At 57.3% G+C, this 20,372-nt stretch overlaps 3 protein-coding genes across 3 annotated transcripts; all 3 read right to left on the bottom strand.

Moving 5' to 3' along the window:
- Positions 1-2,382: 2,382 nt before the first annotated feature.
- LBRM_33_0820 (putative G1 cyclin CycE4) lies at positions 2,383-5,028 on the bottom strand (the record flags this gene model as incomplete). Its single annotated transcript, XM_001567802.1, has 1 exon — positions 2,383-5,028. The coding sequence occupies one exon, from the start codon at positions 5,026-5,028 to the stop codon at positions 2,383-2,385; it is 2,646 nt and encodes an 881-aa protein (XP_001567852.1).
- Positions 5,029-13,579: 8,551 nt separating this feature from the next.
- LBRM_33_0810 (conserved hypothetical protein) lies at positions 13,580-14,788 on the bottom strand (the record flags this gene model as incomplete). The annotated part of the gene is made up of 1 exon (XM_001567801.1): positions 13,580-14,788. One exon carries the CDS (start codon positions 14,786-14,788, stop codon positions 13,580-13,582), a length of 1,209 nt encoding a protein of 402 aa, XP_001567851.1.
- Positions 14,789-16,243: 1,455 nt separating this feature from the next.
- Positions 16,244-17,434, bottom strand: LBRM_33_0800 (conserved hypothetical protein; the record flags this gene model as incomplete). The annotated part of the gene is made up of 1 exon (XM_001567800.1): positions 16,244-17,434. The coding sequence occupies one exon, from the start codon at positions 17,432-17,434 to the stop codon at positions 16,244-16,246; it is 1,191 nt and encodes a 396-aa protein (XP_001567850.1).
- Positions 17,435-20,372: the final 2,938 nt, after the last annotated feature.

The raw sequence follows: 20,372 nt of genomic DNA, 5'->3' as shown, positions 1-20,372 counted from the left end.
GAAAGGTCGTTTGCGCTGTTGTGGTCTATAGGCAAACTACTGAGGTACAGAGTACAGAAAAATGCGTGTTTGCTTACGAGGCGAAGAATCTAGTGTGAGCGCTGAAGTGGGGGGGGATAACCCGAATCCGCGTGTTTTTGGGGGGGAGACGTGATAACGCGTGTGAGGAGAGTTGCAAGCGCGTGCGGCGAGTGTCTGTGCAATTTACCCACGTAACGTGCTTGGTCGCTGTGTGGACACTTCGTTGCTCCTGTTAAGTGAGTGTATCGGGCACACGCCGAGTGTATGGGCGTGTCAGGCAGAAAAGCGTCCGAAATGTGGGCAGATAGATGCGTGGAAGCGAAGAGGTTCCAGAAAAGCGAAGGCAAAGAGAATGGCAGGTGCCGTGGGGATGGTGTAGGAACCAGGGTGCCAGCTACCACGGCAGCAGAAGGATGGGATGACATGCCACGCACTACTGCATGCACTCCGATCGCGTTGTTGTTTCCGACGCCACCCTCCCCAACGCGCAGTGACGCACAAGGCATTAGCAAGGAAACAAAAGAGGCCACGATGATAGCGTACGCATGCGGTGTGTGCGTAGGGGAGTGTGCACCTTCACCTTCACACGGATGGTTTTTCCTTTTTTTTTCTTCGGAGGGGGGGTTGGTGCTCGTTGATGGTGTGTATGTGGGGTGACTCCGAGCGAGAGTCCCTGTCCGACTACTTTGACGCAATGTTACATCTGTAGCCAAGCCTGCTGAAGAGTGACGGATGAGAGGGTGAAAGACGGCAAAGTTAGTGCTGTGGTTCGCTTACTCAACCCGCTGGTACATGTATGCATGTATATATATATATATATATATACATATATATATTTGTACCTTGAGGGAAGAGAGAGGCATGAAGAAGAAAGTGATACGCTGTTCGTTATGCGATCCGTGCCTGTATGAGTGGGTGCGTGTGAGTGCACCCGCTGGCACCCCTTCCGTGCACCACCCCGCTGTCTCGCACCCCCATTGGAGAAATGATGGCCGAAGGAACGAAAAAAAAAAAGAAGAAAACACAGAAGGGCTAAAAAGGGTGGGGAGTGGGGAAGGGGGAGAGAGCGCACCACCACCACCACCAGCATGCACACACACATGCACACACACGGCAAGAGCTCTGTGAACCGCTAAGCCGCACCCGGTGCTGCCTTGCACCAGCCTACAAAAAGACATGCATCATTGTGCCTCCTCCCAAACCGCTCAAAGAGCTGTGGGGCTGCGAAAGCAGCGAAGGGGCGGGGATGGGCTCTGGCGGAGAAGACACAAAGAGAGCACACATGATGAGAGAGTAGAAGGGTAAGCGCCACCAGAGACACACGAGGTAGAGCATAACCAAAACAGATAAGTAGCAAGCACAAGGTAAACGAGGAAGCAAACAACGACGCAAGCACATGAAAGTAGAAAGAGAAAAGGAGAGCAATAACATGTGCAGCTCAGCACAGCAGCAATAGATACCTGTCTCGAAACCATCAGCGATTAAAAAATCCAGCAGAAACAGCCAACAACGAACGGTAACGAAGGAGCACACGAGAAAGAGAGGCGAATCAGTCCAATTGAGCTCCAGACGTGAGTCCGACATACGCGTACATCTATGCATACATACACCTATACATACGTACATATATACATGTACATGTATGTACGTATGAATAGGTGAAGGAGTGAAAGAGAAACAGACTACTCCACATACCTGCAGCAGCTGCTGAAGCGAACTGGACAGAGCTAATGACGCACCTACACCACACACACACAAAAAAAGAGCCTACTTCCGCCGGCATGTGTCTCCCTCGAACTACCTGACGCGCGAGCGCCAACATACACAGCTGACACTTAAGAGAAGCAAAATCGAACAACTTGGGGGGCCAATACGGCGCGAGAAGCGAAAACATCGGAACCAAACCCCTGCAAATAAGGGGAAAGCAACACACAGGGATGAATGGTGGAAGGGGTGGACAGAGGGTGGATTGGAGGCAACGCTGGCCCTTCTCCAAACTCTTTCCCCTTTCCTCGAGGGCAACAGCAGAAAAGCGGTGCAGGAGACTGACAAAGAGGAGAAGCGCTCTCCTCCGCCCGCACGTGTGCCTCCTGTTGTTGGGTGGGCGACGGTCGACCACGCACCCCATCGAGGCGCGTATGCCTCGCTTGAGTGCTTCTGCAGGTGTTTGTGTTTGCAAAGATTCCCTCGTCTCTCTTCCTTCTCCCCTCCCCTCTTTTGCTCTGTGAGCAGAGCTCGAAGCAGGGAGAGGAGAAGGAAGAGAGACGAGATGTGCGTTGGGGAGGTGCAGAGGACACCAAAGAAGAGAGGGCGAGGGGGACACCCCTGCAGTGCCACTTCATTTGCCAACACATCCTTACACTATAAGGACGGCGGCGAGTGGGTGAGTGGTCGCCGACATCGCTGGAAGTATGCAGCCTCGTCCTCTTCATCCTCCTCGTACCACGCACCCTCCTCCTCTTCACTGCAGTAGTCGTCGTACTCCCCCTCCACACCCTCGTCATCGTAGTAGTGGAAGTAACCGCCCTCATCGTAGTAGCCGTACTCGCACTCCTCATACTCCTCGTCTTCCTCATCGTGAGAGTAGTCGCCGTCAGCGTACGCCTCATCTGCGGCTTTCCCCGCTGTTGGCTGAGCAACGGTGACGTTGGCGACCGTACTCGCATAGGGCTGAGATTTCGCCGACGAGTACGGGTCAACACGCTGTGGGCTACTTCGGGGTGTCCTGCTCCGCCTGGCGCTGTCGCCAGGCGGAGCAGGAACGCCGTGGTGACGAGTAGTTCCGGCAGGGCCAGGCTGGGGAGGAAAGCCGGTAGGCACAAGAGACATGATTGTGGTGGCGGGTGGTGCACCACCTACTTGCGGCTTTGGCTCCCCCATCAACTTCGCAGGAAAAGGGGGATAGGTGCCGCCGCTGCTGCTGCAGCGCGGCGGTGTGGCGAACGACTGTGGTTGCAAACTCACACGTCCACCACTTCCAGAAACGCTGTTGGCGGACCACTGCACCGGCTGCGACCTTGACTGTCGTTGCTGCTGTTGCGGCGGCGGCAGTCGACTCACTTCCTCGGCATGTGTTGACGGTGCCAGCACGTTCAGCTGACCACGCACCAGAGACGCCGTTACACCGAGAACATCACGCACATGCTGCACCATACCGAATGGGCCCCACCGTTTCTTGTATTGGTGACTGGCGGCGGAGTCTGGGCAGTACTTCGCGTCTGTCACGGCGGGAGCTGAAGCCCGGCCAGCTGTCCTTGCTCTGCCCGCCCTTTTTATGCGCTCAGGAAACCACTGCTTCAAAACCTTGCAACCACTATCCACGGTGCCGTACAGGGCGAGGTCAGTGGAGCCGGCTGCCCCACCAACGTGGCGGCTCGGCCCATGAGGGTGCGTCCCTTGTGACTTGAAAAAACGCACCGGCGGGCGCCGCTCTACCGAGGGGGGCCGCAGCGGACTTGGCAAGCTACCACTAAGACGGCAGAGCTGCCGCACCGAAATTGGGCTCGGCGGCTCGACAGTGCCGTGCACGACGCTGAACAGACGCGTCCTAGACATCGGTGGTCGAAGCGGCAGCGCGTTGTGAATCGGTAGCGGTGGAACGAAGGCCCGCCGGTCATTGAGGGAAGAGGGTGCGCCGCCTGGGAGGCTCGCCGCACTCACGGCACTGAAGGTGCCGTCCAACAGACTGGGCGGAAGCAGCATCGAGCTAGCGGCACTGCGTAGAGGAAAGCTGGGGAGATAGGCGAGGGGGGCAGTGAGGGAAGGCATGTCAGCCTCCGCTGCTGCACCAGTGAGACATCGCGAGCTCGCAGCGCTGTCCACGACCCCGTGAGCTGTCTCCATGGAGTTGCTCGCGACATACACCTGCGAAAAGCTGCGCGGGCCGGCTGCTGAGGACGATGAGGTCCTAACCGTCTCATCTTCGCCCCCCAGCACCACGCTGGATAGACCTGGGGTGCGACTCGCCTCGCATATCGTGCCTGTCTTGCTGCGCTCCCAGTTCTCTGAAAGTGTTGGACGGCTTGTGAGGGCCTGTTTGGGGGGGCTGGCGAGTTGGGCAGCCACCATGCTCGCGCTGGTGCCTAACACGTAACTATTAAGTGGCGTCATCACGTCGCGGCGTAAGGCAAGCGTCTCCATCCAAATCAGCCACTGCTCCACCTCCGACTCCTTCAGGAGCAGGTCGAAATCAAGGAGGTACAGGAAGTCAAGCTCCAGCCTCGTCATCTCTTCCAGCGGAATGCCGGAGGATCTGGCAAAGCAGGCGTTCAAGCGAGAGGAGCTGTGATCGTCGTACACTTTGGCGGCAACAAGAATGGCGGTGGTGGTGAGACGGTACCAGTTGGCACGTGTAACGCTCAGAAACTCTGAGGCGCACTGCATCGTGACTCGCGCAAGGTAGGCCAGGCCAGCGATGAACACCATTGGTGCCATCTTACCGTGATGCCGGCCAAGGGCGGCGAGCAGCGTCGACACGGTCATCTTAGCCCCTACGGTTGTCTCCTGCTCTTCCTGGCGAGCATGCCCAGCAACGCTGAAGAACGCTGTGCCTGTATGCAGCGACAGCGGAGGCGGTGGTGCGGGGGTGCGATGCGGGTCAGCTTCGATGTCACCGCTGAGTTCGCGGAGGTGCAGTCCGTGTGTATTGTGTAGCGGGTTTGTGAAGCATGGCAGGTTCACAAGGGCGTTGCAGTTGAGTGCCACGCTAGAGGGCACGCGGCCGAGTGGGGACATCGCGCTGCTACGTGGGGAGTCGAAGGAATGCGTGCTAGTGGCCAAGTCACGATTCATGTCACCGCCAATTAGCTGCCGCTGGCTGTCCCGCCATGCCGCTGGTGCGTTGGTGACGCGGCGCTCGCACTCGTCCACCAACTCCTCCAGCGCCACCTCGTAGAAGGCGGCAAAACGCTCCATCGAGAAGGCGTCGGCCGCCGCCGACAGTTGCGCCGCACCTCGTTGGGCAAGTGTTGGAATTCCCAGCGAGCTGCCCACACGCGAGCCGGGCATGCTGTACAGTTGACGCACCCCCGTCGGATCATCCACAGAGGAGCCGCCTACGAGCGAGGACAAGTCGCTGCGAGAGCAGTTTGACCGAAGCGGAGGCCCGGCAGTTGAGGCTTGGAGGGTGATGGCATGCATGGCCTTTGACGCGAACGAGCTGTAATCGCTTGGGTTCTTGAGTGCATGTTGAGCTGCCGTGTCCATCTCGGAAGCTGAGATGCGCAGAGGGGCTGAGCAGATGAGGGGAGCGGCACGAGCAGCGGAGGCGAGGTGTGGGTCATCCGCGCCTGAGTTCACCAGTGCAGCAGCTGCAGACTGTCGCACAGGTGATCCGCACCACATGCCTGGTAGTTTGGGCGTTGCGGGCGACGACACCCCATCCACGAGGACGCCAGCACAGCGCGACGGCGGTAATACGACCTCCTCACACTTACTAGGCATCTCTTTGCAGTTTTCCATGTCGTCCGCTGCACGCTCTTCCGCTGCTGTCGTATCCATGGAAGGAGCGACGCAGAGCTCCTCGCACTCAGCTCCACCATCGGGCATGGCGGCTGGCTTGACGACGTGGTTCCGTTGACCTCGGCAACGTTTCTCCAGCGACACGGAGTAGGAGTTAGCTGGCGATGCTTTATCAACACATGATCCCCACGACTCTGAGCTGGTCGACAGCGTCAACGGAGCGGTGGACTGCTGTGCCGACTCAGCGGTGGGAATCACTATTGGAAGCTTCATGGCAGCTGTTCGATGGAGAGCACAGCAAGACGAAGAGGACTGCGTGTGCACTGCTGTATATGTGTGCGTGTGTGTGGGTGTGGGTGGGTGTGGGTGTGTATGGTGCCCCCCCCCCTCTACCCAAATAGAGCCAAGTCGAGGTGCAAAGGCTGGAGACGTGGGCAGTACAGGAAGGCCGGGTGCCAACAGGAAAGTGAAGCGACCAACACACACGTGCAGAGAGAAAGGGGGGGGGGGAAGAAGAGATTGGACAAGAGAAACACAGAGGTGCGTACCTCTCTCTCAACGCGATACCAGCCTGTACACTGCGCAAGCACGCACAGCCACCGCAAAGGGGCCCTCAGAAGATGCCGGCGCCCGACCCACACCGTCACTCGGAAGCGGCAAAGCTGTGGAATTTACGCAAAGATGGAGTGCAACAGCAGCAAGAGAAGAGCGCGAGAACCACAGCGATGGGAATGGGTGTACTGTGTGGTGTTCCGGCACACAGCACACCGAAAAAGACTAGCGATCGAAAACAGCAACGTCAGGCGATGTGGAAAGATGATGGCGAAAAGGGAGCAACGAGCAAGGGGGTAGAGAAGCAGGATAAAGTACGAGTGCAACTCAACAAAGTGAAAGAGAGCGAGAGAGGGGGGGAGAGATGAAAGCGCAGCGAGGCAGTCGCGACGGCACAAGAGAGCACACAATGCAAATGAGCGACAACATGAGATGTGGTGCACACAAACGCCCACACACACGCAACGCCAGAAATCAGTGGGAGAACAGCAACAACCTGAAGACAACAGAACAAGAACAAACACCTGAAACGAAATACAACGGCAGATACCAAACTCTATAAAGAAACACACACGCACACACAAACGAAGAGAGTAAAATCAGCAGAAATCCAGAAGCACCAAAGGCCGCACTGTAATGGGTTCCCTACATCGAAAAGTGCACTTCACTTATGGGCGTATTGCCGACGATGATACTTGTTTTGCTCTCTCCTCGTACGTGTAACGTCTCACGAGCTTTCTTGCGCTTCGACTCCTTTGCTGGTTTCCCTCTCCTTTGCCTGCGTGTTTCCACGCGGCGCCTTCGACCACCTAGATTGTATTGACTCACGCGGGTAAATGAAAAAAAAGAAAAGGGGAGGGAGAGGTGGCGGAGGTAAGCTTCGCGTTAGCACTTGTGAAAGGACTCACTCACTCTTACCTGCTGCGTGTGTGTGGGGGGTGGGGGAGGGGGGCAGTTATAGATTCAAAGGTGTGGAGGAAGTGCAACAGAGAGAGTGTGTGGAAAGAAAAAAGAAAAACAGAAGAGCAGTGTGAGAGGGATAGCGCTGAGCACTACGTCTACTTGACCAATGCAGTGGACCCTCTGGCACTAACGCGACACACAAAGAGAAACAGAGAGCGCGTCATGTGTCGGCAGAGGGGGGAAGAGTGCGAGAGAGCACCAACGAAGAGAACCGAGAGGAAGAGAGAGCAGGAAACAGAAAGCACACACCGCAACCACAATACACACGGAGAAGCGAGGGAAAAATGATGACAAGAAAAGGGGGTATGGGAGGGGAGGGGAAACAAGCCTGTGTACGCACAAGAACAGCAAGGCAAAAAAAAAAGGAGGAGTGAGTGCCACCTCATCCACGCCGTCCGATTGAGGGCCTCGGTCTTGAAAAAGTAAATGGCAATTCTCCCCTTTTCGGTTTGCTCGATGGTTGGGGAAGAGAGAAAAACAGGGGAATTGGAGAGAGGAAACCACTCAACTCGGCTAGGGCGAACGGATGGGGGTGGAAGAAGAGAACAGAGCGGTGCAGGAGTAGTATACACAGAAGTGGGGATCAGTAAAGGTATCGAGAGGAGGAGGATCACGAGCGCAGGTGGAGCGACGATTTAAAAAAGAAAACAGGCAAAGGAAAGAGAGGAGAGCGGCAGCAAACGGCAGAAAGGGAAAAAGTTCGAAGAGGTGGGGAAAATGTAGAGAAGGGAGAGGGGAGGGTGAGGAAGCCACGCATACTCGGCCTTCACGATACTCGTATAGCAGCAGGTGCGCACACACACACAGAGAGAGAAAGGATGGCTAAAATGGAGGAGAAAGTGAAAGGTGGTGCGGAGAAAGACGCCAAGGAGACGGCTGCTGTTTGGGAAGAGCACAAATGTAAAAAATGAAGAAATAACACCTAATGATAATATACCCTTGAATGTTTGCTGCTGTGCACTATAAAGTGTGAGTGTGGCTGTCGGGGACGCCACTGGAATCATCACTTTTCTTTTTTGTTTCTGATGTACACTACGCGGCAAGATGAATCCGCTGAGACGGTGGCGGAGACGGCGGGTGGTCGAGAATGAGAGAGAGAGTAAACACATAAATGCAGCTACCTGGTGGCCAGCCCTGTGCGTCCCAGTCCCTTTTGCCCTTCACAGACGCAGACGCACAGACACTTTTCTTATGAGCAATGCTCCGGCAGTTGTGGGGATGAAAGTGGTAACGAATCGTTCGATAAGCGCCAGAGTACTCACACCGTGTATGCCCCACGCTCGGTTATATTTGCTTGTTTCTTTTCTTCCTCCTGTCGTGTGTGTAGGTGCGTGCGTCGCTTCGTCGCTCCACCCTCCAACGCGGGGAGAGAAACAGAGCGGCTCAATGCGTGGAAAATGGAAACAACAAAGAGAGAGAGAGAGAGAGAGGGAGGGGGAAGAAGAGGGGGGAAGAAGAGGGGGAAGAAACCAATGAAAAGAAAAGCGGGGGTATCCAGACAGAAAAGGGGGAGAGCAAAAACAAGGGGAGCGAGAGCAGAGGAAAACCAATACGAGCAAAACAAAGGGCGGTGGAAGCGGGGAATCGGGGGGGGGGGGGGGGGTAGAGAGGAATGGAGATGCTGCGGACGATCGATTGCTCCGTGCAGCTCGCACCCCCCCCTCCTTTTCACACTCTCGCCCTCTGAGTACCTCGTCCTTTTCCTACTTGTTTCGCTTTCGCTACCTTCGCTGCGGTGTGGCTTTACTTTTATTCGCCACCCCCCCCCCCCACTCCCCTGTGCAGCAGCTTGAGTTGTTGTTTTGCGCCTTTCGGGTGGCGAGAGGAAGGGAGGTGAAAGGCACGGAGGGCAGTGTGAAAAACACTAACGAATGGGTACCGTATTGTCGGCGTGATGGGAGGGGGTGGCAAATGGGAAAGTGCGCGGTGTCAAAGGTGTACAGACGCGTGCGCAGACACACAGATCGAAGAAGCCGCCACAGAAGTAGCAGCAGCAGCAGCAGTCATTGGAGAGGAGTACGGCGAGCCAATGACCGAAAGAAGGGAAAGTTGTCGCTGCCGTTTGAGGTTTCTTTCACAACGTCGTGTTGCTGTTTGCTCATGAACGTAGTGGGATATGACAGATATGGCGTAGTGCACAGCGCGGCAGCTCCCTTCTTCGCGCGTCCCCATTTGCTGAGAGCTGAAGCGAATCAAAATATGACTGTTGTCGGAGAAGAGGGATGGGCGCCTTCGACTTCGGACAGTGGTGAAAAGAAGCGCACCCGTCGACGCCAGTCATCCTGCAGGAGCGCGCACGCACGCTCTCGATAGAGGATGCACTCTACATGGGGAGGGGGGCATCAGCCACGCACCGAGAGGTGAGAGTTCACACCAAAACGGGGCTAAACTCCACATTGTCAGGGTTTCGTGTTCTTTTAAGAGTGAGGCAAGTGTGTGTTCGCTCTCGGCATGCCTTTGCACGTCTATCACTGCTGTGAGTGATAAGCGACCATCACCGCGTCGTCGACACGGCAGGAGGTGAGGGCCGCCGTGCGGAGTCGCCGTCCCCCCTGGCATACGCAGTGACGCACAACAGCGCGCGCGTCTATGGCGGCGGCAACTTTCGTGGGTGGTGCGCACCGAAGGAATGAAAGCGAACGGGCAAAACGTTGGAACGCCCGCCAATTGTTGTGTCTCTGAACGAAAAAGAAGGGAAGCGCGACCCCTGACACATTTTTTGCCACGAGCGATGCACACCTGTGAGAGATCGTCCCAGCCCTTTTGCGCAGGCGTACACACACACACACACGCACACACGCACTATTCACGGGTCTCAGCTCTCTTTGAATCACGTGTAGGCTTGCCAAGCGCCATGCGCTTCATGTGCGGTGTGTGAAGCACATGGTGCTTGGGTGCGCTCATCGCCGCACGTTCAGCAGAGCAGCACATCGTTGATCGCATAGCACATGAGGGAGCGCACCGTATGCGAGTGGTGCCGTACACGACAGCAGTCGTCATGACGGCCGTTCCCCCCTTGTACAGACATATACACACGCGCAGAGAACAACACGAGGGAAGGAATAGAGCAGCAGCAGCAGCGTGTCCAATACACTGGAGCGGTGCTGTACATTTAGTTCATCGAAGAGAACAAAATGAAAGAGAACGGCGAGCTAAGAAGAAACCAAAAGAGGTCGTAGGAGGCATGTCCGCTCTGTGGGGTGCTGCACGCTAAGAGGCCCATCAACACATAGAGATCCACACGGCACACTGGATGTAGCGCACACGCTCTTCTGGAAGCTATTTCCGGTAGATTCCGCTCCGTATCATGTGCCTCAGACCAGCGAGGCTTGACACCTGAACTGTATTCCTCATCACGTACGTACCGAGACGGTGCACGTCCTCCTTGGCAGCGAGGCGGTCCGTGTAGGACACAATGGAGTCCAGGTCTGCCACGTGGACAAGAGCGATGTTGCAGCTGACCATCTCACTCCCAGCGAACCCGACCGTGTCGCCTAGAGCTGACTCAGCAGCTCCCTAGCATAGCTGGGGCAAGAGAACGCCTCATCGTGGATGTCTGTCTCAGCTCGTCGCATGATGGTGATGTAGAATACATCCCAGAAAGTTCGTTCGCTCGCCAGCACAAAGGGCCAAGGTCGCCGGCGCCATGGTGCTCAAGACCGCCACCACTCACGGCTCCTCTGCGTCCACCAGAGCGGCGTCTTTGAGATGCGGTTACTCCAACAAGGATGGTATATAGGGCGCACTAATTAATGAGTCAGCTGTCCCCCACCCTACTGAGGTCAAAACCCGTCGGGTCGCAGAGGCCAAACTCAGCATTGATCGCCTTGATGTGATGCGCCTCAGTGAAGAGCCGGACGCCGTGCAGATCATTGGGCAGGTGCGCCTCGCGACAATTCATAAGGGGGGCGCTTCGGCGGCGCCGACCTCAACAGCCCCTCCTGGGCAGCTTCATCGTTGCTGCGCAGGTGGTCGATAGAGGGGGGCAATGAAGAAGACTTCGGTGATGCCGCACGTGTCCGCGCAGATGAGCACCTGAACCGCCTTGTTGTTATCGCGGTCTCGCACGAGGTCAGAAGTGTCGAAAAAGATACGCTCAAGGTAGAAGCCAAACAGCGGACCAACACAGCGGGGGGGGGGGCCACGCACCTGCTCGTAGCGTCAGATGGACCAGTTCAACGGGTCGTCGACGACCTTTACGACCGACGTGGAGTTGTGAAAGAGAAGGTTTTCCACCAATTCAGTGATCCAGCGGAAGTGCGATCTCAGCATCGAAGCAGCTACGGCCCAGCGTCAGCATTCAGAATTCACCAACGAAGCGGCCGTATGGTAGGGACTACTGTACCACCGCACGGCACACGTCCTCTTCGCTCAGTTGAGGAAACGCGGGGTTCAAGTTGCCATCGCTGACAGCCTCCGCAGAGTGGACCTTGCTGTGCAGCAACAGAGACATATCAAGCGTCCTCTCCACTAACTGGATCACAGTGGCAGTGTTGAGAGTCTCGTACGGCAACTCACCGGCACTGCTAGCCTCAGCGTCCACCTGTACACCCTTGGCGGCAGGGCTGAGGTGGTTGACGGAACTCACCTCCTAATTCACAGTGCTCAAGTCGTACGCCACGGCATAATTAGCCTTCGCAAGCGCTAGGAAATACATGGCCGTTAACCCTCTCCTCACACCAAAAAATATGTCCATCTAGACGCTGAAGGAGACACAGAGTGAAGAGCAACAGGTTGCCCAGCCACGGTGAAACAGGTAAGGGCCTTTTTCTTGGTTACCTGCGGTGTATGTCGTACTCATGCCCAAGACAGTGGAAAAGAGAAGGGGAAAAAGAAAAGGAGCGAGTTGTGGTGAACAAACGTAGGCGGGGTGTCATCTCGCTGCACGGATGGAGTTAGAGGAACGCTAGCCATGGCCCATGAGTGAGTCACGGTAAGAGGCTGAGAGGGACACACAAGGAGAACAAACGTCATCAACGGTGCTCTCGCTCTGCCCGGCACGCTTTTATGGCTCGACATGTCTGCATTCTCCGCCACACAGCGCACGAGTTCAGACGCCACTCGGCCCCGCGGCCTGCCAGAGGCCCATCGTGTGGTGGGAGGCAGCGGTAGGCACGTGTTACAGCAATGCTCCCACTCGGTCGTCTCAGCACCGCCCCTGCCCCACACACCATACACACCCCACGCTCCGCGGGTTGCCTCACAGTCGCCCCCGTCATGCCGGTCGCCACATGGTGCATCCCACGGGGTAGCGCAGGCTCTCCACACCAGTGGGCAGCGAGGGTCGGGTGGAATGCGTTCGAGTCACGCAGGCACTCTGCCCATCACATGGGTGGCACAGGCGTCTTCCCTGCCGCTGGCTGCTCTGGCGCCACGCTATCCAGGACCCGACCGCCGACATCCGTGGCAATACACCGCTCTGACACCCTCACGTCGTGGGGACTGGACTCGGTCGCCAGCAGGAGTGCTTCAGCGTTGGCAGGACTACGGGGCTGCCTGGCTTCCCAACAAGGTGAGGGCGCTAGACCCGGGATACCACGCGCTGAGGTGACCCCTCCCCCGTCAGCGGTGATGCCCAGCGCACAAGACAATAAGAAAAATAAATAAAAAAGCGCCGCGCCTGGTTTGTGGAAATTGTCTCTTTACCTCACTCATTCACCTCAGTTCCTCTGCTTGATGATAGGGGGTGGAGCAGGAGAATGGAGGGGGCACCTTCCTGAAGACAAGAGAGCACAGAGAGGATGAAAAAGGAAACAACCGCGAAACTCCCCCCCCCCTCTCTTCAACAGTAGCTACCTCTGCCTCTCGATGAAGATACTTTCAGCGGCTAAGACGAGCACAACCTCCTCGAGATGCAGCGCGCATCTTCCCCATCCTTTCTCTTCCCACCAGCAAACTGTGATTACCGTGAGAAAAAAAGACAAGAAGCAACACTCCAGTCGAACAGCCGGCACATCATCACGCAGGCATACACACGCGCGCGTTCAAGCAAGAACACAGCAAAGTGAGCTGGTGTTCATCCAGGCAGACTACATCTATGCATGCGGGTATGCTCGCGCATGGACCGCAGTACTGCAGTAAGCGAGAGCGAAGCGGACACACACCGACACATGGAAGGGAGAGGCAAGAGTACGAGGAGTCAAGCACGTACATCAACGAAGAGAAGCGACGCATGCACCGCGAGAGAGAACAGGACGAGTGAAAATGAGCGTAGATATCGGCAAGGAAAAAAAGAGTCGCTGTTCCCCTCGTATGTCCGCTCTCACTGGACGCATTCCACATACGAGGACGACGTCTGCACCAGATGCCATGAGTGGCCCTGCGCACGCAAACGCTGCCGTATCGCTTCCTCTACACCCCACCCCTTCATCTGCTCAGTGCGGCGTAAGACACCACAAGCTACTCGCTGTCGCTGAACCAAATCAGTACCCTTCCAGACCTTATCGTCAGCCTCCCTGCGGCACACCACTACAGACGGAGATGACGCTCGTAGATTCCAAAGATGTGAAAAAAGCCCTTTACCACTTGTTGCTTCTCGTCGTTTGTGCTGCCATTCTACGGAGAGGCTGTGCTCACACTAGCGTTAGTTGACTGGCTTGGATGGGGCACGGGTTGAGGGCCGCGGCGCGGACTCGAGCGAGTCTGATGTGCGTGTGACAGATGGCGAGGGAGACTCCACTGATACCCGGTTGATACTGTCCGCGTTGGCGGGTGTGCGTGACTCGATTTTCTGCACACGCTCTAGTAAACTGTTGCTGGTGCTTTCCAGCGCGCCCATCCGCTGGTGCAGCTTCTGCATCGACGCAGACTGGTCTTCCATGAAACGCATGAGACGCTCCAGCACAGTGTGCGTGTCACTCCAAACTGTTGGGTGAGGGCTATTTTCTGGAAGCGAGGACCGAGGCAGCGACTGCGTGTGGCAAATGGGACAGCAGGAGCTGCTGCTGTTCAGCATCCACGAAGACCTGCGCTGTCGCACCGCATCCACAGCACTTTCGGCAAAGTACTCGGCCATCTCCGGTGTACTTACTCCTACCTTTTCTACCCTGATTGGCACAACTTCAGGCGCGGGGTGCTGACATCGGTCTACGTTGGCACTACTGTCCAACGCTGTCTCTGCTCCCATCCCTGACCGCCAAGCTTGGCTACTCGAGAGGGATGTGTGCTGTATCGAGTGGCGCGGCGTCGACGATAGCGACCAGGAGGGTGTGGAGGTATGAGACGTGCTCGCGTGCATCACGTCCTCCACCTGCTCGCTGCGCAAGGCAAGCGCGGGTGGCGGACTGCGCCTGGCCTCCCCGCTTGCGCGCCGATGCCGCTGAATCCACGACGGGGTGAGACGACTTTGTCGGTAGGCCTCCTGCGCGTCAGCGGTGGTCTCGCCCTCATTCGTGCCTCCAGAGTCCATCGCACCTTGCAGCATACTATGAGTGGGCGCAAATCTGCCCGTGACGGAGGTGTGCTGATGAGCGCGGGCTGCCACGTTCGACTGCGCGGCAATGCTAGAAGTCCATTCCGCTGAGTGCAAGTGAGGCGACAGGCTTCCGCCAGCGCGTCCTTGCACGACAGGGTAGTGAAGCTCTTCACCGTTATGGGTGGCAACGCTGATGATGCCTCCCGCCAATGGGGCACGGCTACGCGCCCCCACCGACGCCGAACCCGGCGCCCCCCGCGCCGGAAACACCTCCTCCATCGAACCCTGCCCCGGCGTCCCGCAGTTGGAGCGGGGCATTGAACGATGTGAGTCGTATGGCGTCTCGGTAAGGAAATTGTACAAGGGATCAGCGAACATCAACCACACCTCGCAAGACACTCGAAACGCTGATGCAAACCTCCGGGCTCCTCAGGCCTCGGCTGACTCGATTTGCAAATCCTCCGCCGAATGTGTGCCTGGGCGCCGTTCTCGGCGTTGTTGGAGCCGTGGTCTAAAGGGGGAGCGCGGAAGAGTAGACGTAGGGGGACAAGCACTCGTGATGTGGTCGGACAAGGGATGGCAAAGAGGAGGAAGTGATGTCGATGAGTGGCGTGTACGCGCCCAGGTCAGCGAGCACACACGCACACACACACACACACATGTACAAGGTCAAAGGACTCGACCGCAACCGGGCGAGGGGAGACGTGTCAAACAACACGGACAAAGATCAACTAGTTTGTCTGCGCTGGTTGCGTTATCTTAACTCCTCTTAAGTGGCCCGGTAGGAGGAGGAGGGGGAGGGGAAAGAAGAGAGACTGGAGGGCGTGTCAACACGACTGAGTCGAGAAGGGCGGAAACGTACAATAAGACAAGAGGCTCTCGCTCGTCCGCAGTGCAGACGGTGCTGTGGCGAAGTAGTGGGCAGGCGTTCGAGGGGGGCGACCTTCGCAAGATGCACAAGTGCGCGAAACAACCAAAGAAAAGAGTGAGGAGTGACGTAGAGACACAGCGTCACACATACAGGCAGACAGAGGAGTGCAACAGCGGACTGTGAGGCCGTGCGAGGGGAGAGGGTTTGGGGGGGGGGGGGGGGGCCGGTAAGAGGAGGACGAGGAGTACGTAAAAACAGGCGTACTATGTTTAATGCGTTGATGCAAGATAGGAGGGAGAAGAAAAAAAAAAAACGACGCAGACAATCCCGCCAGCGAAGAGAATAAAGGTGTGTTGCGTCACAGGAAGCGCACTGAGGGTCGCATCCACACGCAGAAAAAGTCCAAGACGGTGAGAACCTAACACAGTGGAAGAAGCGTGAGTGCGGGAAGGAGAAGGAAGGCGAGTGCGATGGAGGAGACATCACAGAGAGCTGTGGAAGAAGTGAAATATTTTTACTGCATACCCAAAAGCCACCCAAGGAGTCCAAGTCGAGGCTGCAGTCAAGTATCATGGGGAGAAATGAGAGACAGTGGGAGAAGGGGTAATGAGACCTGTGAGTGCCGGTCTCGCTCCAGTTTGAACCATGCTGTATTGCCACCGCAGGTGCTCTTCCCCCCCCCTCAACACCCTTCACAGCTCTCCTCTCTTCTTCTCGACTGCTGCCGAGGCTCGACCGCGTTCCTTCCTTGCCTTGCGGGATCTGAATGCATGCGTCTGCACATTGCCTCCTCTCTTGCGTGTTGGTGGTTTGTGTTTATGGTTCGGACGTGCGTACGTACGGGGCAGGTGAGGGGTCTTTTGTATGGGTAAGCAAAATACACCGGCGAGTACGCGAGGGGCTCACACGAGGGACTCACGCAAGTGATACTCAGTCACCGTCGCTCCTCCTCATCGACTCAGTTACGACAGCGAAGCAAACAAAGAGGTACCTATGCGTTCATCACAGCGACGCGCGGCGGCGACGAGGGTGGCGTGATTAACCCCTCGGTAATTCTTTGATTGACGCGCGTCGAACAGCAGTCGTGCGTGAGTGAGTACAGCGCTGTGCACATCGTCTGCTTCTCCTTCAGTCGCCACAGAAGGCTTCACGTCGCCCTTAGTCTCCTCGACGTTCGTCTGTGGCACATTCAGTGACCCCGGCGTTGACGACGAGCCAGCAGCTCTGTGCTTGATGAGGTCTTGCGTCTCACGGAGCGTCGGCGCAGTAAGTGAAGTCAAATCGCTGCCCTCCATTGACAAGGCTACTGCGGGCAACGCCTCCGTCCCATCGCCAGCGCTGCCACCTGACCTCGCCACCGCTACAGCGGTACCCGACGCGTTTTTCTCTTCCAACAGAGGCGCTTTCATGATACATTCGTAGTAGTCACCGGTGGTCAACTGACTCGCTGAGGGCGGCGCACTATTCGTGTGTGTCGCGGGGTGGACTGTGCCCTCGAGCTGCCGTAAGTACACTCCCAGCGGGCCATCGTTATCTTCATCGCTGCCTTCACCATCGTCGTAATTAGCCTTAGTAGGGAGCTGAGCGCCTTGGTCACAGATGTTCCTCCCTGCTGGGTGAAGGTTGCGCCGCAGCAGTGCTTTGTAGGCGGCCGTAACGAACACGCCAACCTCCGTGTCCTTCTCCGCTAATGCCTGGCCGTCGCTGCCCTCTTCCTCAGCCTTGCGCTGCTGCTGTAGGCGCTTCAGCAACGCCTTCTCCCTCTCCTCTCGGCGAAGATTGAGCGCAGCAGCAATGGAATTGCCGAACTTGCCTGGGTCAGAAGTGGCGTATGTACGCTCCACCTGCACCGAGGACGCACCAGCAATTACACCCTTTAGGTCAACTGCGGGTGAACCGAGTAGCTCGTTGCGCCACAACACCCCGCGGTTTCGCTGCCTGGCAGCATCGAGCTGTGCCATGTGGCGCCGCTGCTCCAGAGCGGACAGTGGAGCGGCACAGCTCCCGATGGTGCCACTCTTAGCAACTGAAGGCAGGCTGTCGTACGTTGCTAGTGGCGGTGGCGGTGGACAAGTTGGCAATGTGCCCTCATCGCTCGAAGATGACGGCGCGTCAGAGGAAGAGCAACTGCTATCGACATCAAAGAGCGACATGGCGCGTGCTGATCCACCACGCAGGAATCCCTACTGCGACAACAGTCAGTGCACCTCCGCGATGCCGCACTCTACCACTTTGTGTGAGTTTCACTGTTTTACATAAAAAAAAAAAATGGAACGCAGAGAAGAAAAACAAAAAGGTGGAGTAGGAGCGCTACGGTGAACATTTTCAGGCCAGCAATGGGGAGGAAAAGGACGGTCGTCAGCACGAGGGGTTCGCCCGTCTCCGGGTAACGGCTGCACAGGAGTATACGCGGAAAAAAAGCCATGCACTTTGACGCCTACATGAGCTGCAAAACCTCAACCCACGAGCCAGTGCAGCTGCAACCCCTCCATCATACACACGTTTCCTTCGCAAGCTGGTACGAACCACACCAGCCCAGCATAACCATTACGTGTCTATTTCGTTACCTCTACGCCAAATAACGCCTTACATAATCCTCTCCAGACACCACAAAGCACCCAGAAGAATCAATCAAAAAGACTACAGACGAACACATCAAGGCGCACGAATCTGGGGGTTGCGAGATAGGGTCGTACCTACGAGGTGCAAGGAGTCACGCCCAACCGACAACACCGCGCTGCGGGCAGGGGAAGCAGGGTTCGAGAGGAGGGGGGAGCGCACAGCAGCAGGCGCCGCATATGCAGCCACGCACGTGCGCGCGCCACCCGCGGCAGCAACTCAGAAGATATGTAATGAGAGAAATGTGCGTCATGCGGATCTGAAACACGGACCATATCAGCCTCATCTCTGTCGCTGGCAGCAGCATGGAGGAAAGGGGAGAGGGGGCGCTGCCTGGCGCACACACGCACACACCCACCAGCGCAGAGTCCTTGCCATTCAGCACCGCTCGGCATCACGCAGGTGCGGCCGCCGCAGCAGTCGCTCAGCAGCACCGGCACCAGCGAGGGCAGCCGGGGAGCAGAGAGGCGCCGCGGCAACAGCACCGTGAAAGCGTCAGTCGGTTAATTCTGCTCTTTTGGAAGATGAGAGGGGCGCTCTTCACGCATCATCAGCAAGGCCCGCGCAACGCACGCACTGGCGCACTGGGCAGTGCGGCTAAAGGGGGGGGGGCGTAAGGTGCGGCGCGTGGGAGCGCTCAGTACCGCAACGGTGGGTGCGCACACACACAAGCAGCAGCTGCCGCGCACGGCCGAGCTACCGCACAGAGGCGCACGAATCTGGGGGTTGCGAGATAGGGTCGTACCTACGAGGTGCAAGGAGTCACGCCCAACCGACAACACCGCGCTGCGGGCAGGGAAAGCAGGGTTCGAGAGGAGGGGGGAGCGCACAGCAGCAGGCGCCGCATATGCAGCCACGCACGTGCGCGCGCCACCCGCGGCAGCAACTCAGAAGATATGTAATGAGAGAAATGTGCGTCATGCGGATCTGAAACACGGACCATATCAGCCTCATCTCTGTCGCTGGCAGCAGCATGGAGGAAAGGGGAGAGGGGGCGCTGCCTGGCGCACACACGCACACACCCACCAGCGCAGAGTCCTTGCCATTCAGCACCGCTCGGCATCACGCAGGTGCGGCCGCCGCAGCAGTCGCTCAGCAGCACCGGCACCAGCGAGGGCAGCCGGGGAGCAGAGAGGCGCCGCGGCAACAGCACCGTGAAAGCGTCAGTCGGTTAATTCTGCTCTTTTGGAAGATGAGAGGGGCGCTCTTCACGCATCATCAGCAAGGCCCGCGCAACGCACGCACTGGCGCACTGGGCAGTGCGGCTAAAGGGGGGGGGGCGTAAGGTGCGGCGCGTGGGAGCGCTCAGTACCGCAACGGTGGGTGCGCACACACACAAGCAGCAGCTGCCGCGCACGGCCGAGCTACCGCACAGAGGCGCACGAATCTGGGGGTTGCGAGATAGGGTCGTACCTACGAGGTGCAAGGAGTCACGCCCAACCGACAACACCGCGCTGCGGGCAGGGGAAGCAGGGTTCGAGAGGAGGGGGGAGCGCACAGCAGCAGGCGCCGCATACGCAGCCACGCACATTTGCACAGGCTTATACTTACGCGCTCAGATATGTGCTAAGAGAAAAATGTGGAGTTTGATTAGTGAGAACGAGAGCAGCGAAGAAAAGAGAAGACGGCCCAGTCCGGAAGGAGGATGACGTTATACACGCAGACGTGCACATGAAGGTGTTTTTCCAGCTCAGGGAAGCGATGTACGAAATGTTCTGCCGCGCAGGTTCATTAAGGCAGCGTAGAGCACACGTCACGAATGTCTCTGCACTCGATGTCCATGGGGTGGTGTGTGCGTGAGGTGAAGGTCGTGTGGAAATGGGAAGGCATACGGCTCTCCCTCGCATGCTAAAGGTGTGAGAGACAGCATAAGGCACTCCCGCCTATGTGCCCGCTTTGTTGTTTGTGTTGTGGAGTCGTAGTGATGGTGAGCAACCTTAGGAGTGGACGATGAGTTTGATGTGCAGGCATACGCTGAGGGGACAGAGGGTGAAAAGAGGAGAAAGTGGCGGAAAACTCGAAGGAAACACATGTTAGAAGCGGAAGAAGCGCGCCACTGCCAACCCCAGCAGCGCCCCCTTTGAAGGTTCAGCCAGATATTCTACCATGCGCTCACGAACAAGCGCATGCGACGCATTCTCCTCGTCTGCGGATTCCGCTGCTTTGTCCCTTGCATCACCGTACAGCTCTACGTCGGGAGTGTGGGTAGAAGAGGTTGCAGCGCGCACGGTGCTCTTCAGCTTAGGGATATCCGATGGCGAGAACTCGGCGTGCAGGCCACTCGCCACATCATCGCCCCGCCTCCGCCAGCACCGACTCAGCCGCCTCAACTGGGTCGCCGTATAGCGCAGTGGGTGCGAACTCCAGGTTGGAATCACATCCTTCGCCACCACTGTTCTCTCCACGGCCCGGTAGCGAAAAGCATTGCCCACCTTCTGGCTCAGGAACACCCCTTGAGGAAAGAAGTAGAGT

This window comes from Leishmania braziliensis, chromosome 33, assembly GCF_000002845.2.
Source record: "Leishmania braziliensis MHOM/BR/75/M2904 complete genome, chromosome 33".
NCBI classification, from domain to species: Eukaryota; Euglenozoa; class Kinetoplastea; order Trypanosomatida; family Trypanosomatidae; genus Leishmania; species Leishmania braziliensis.
Note: the sequence above shows the minus strand (reverse complement) of the source record. Positions and strands in the feature narration are given on the sequence as shown.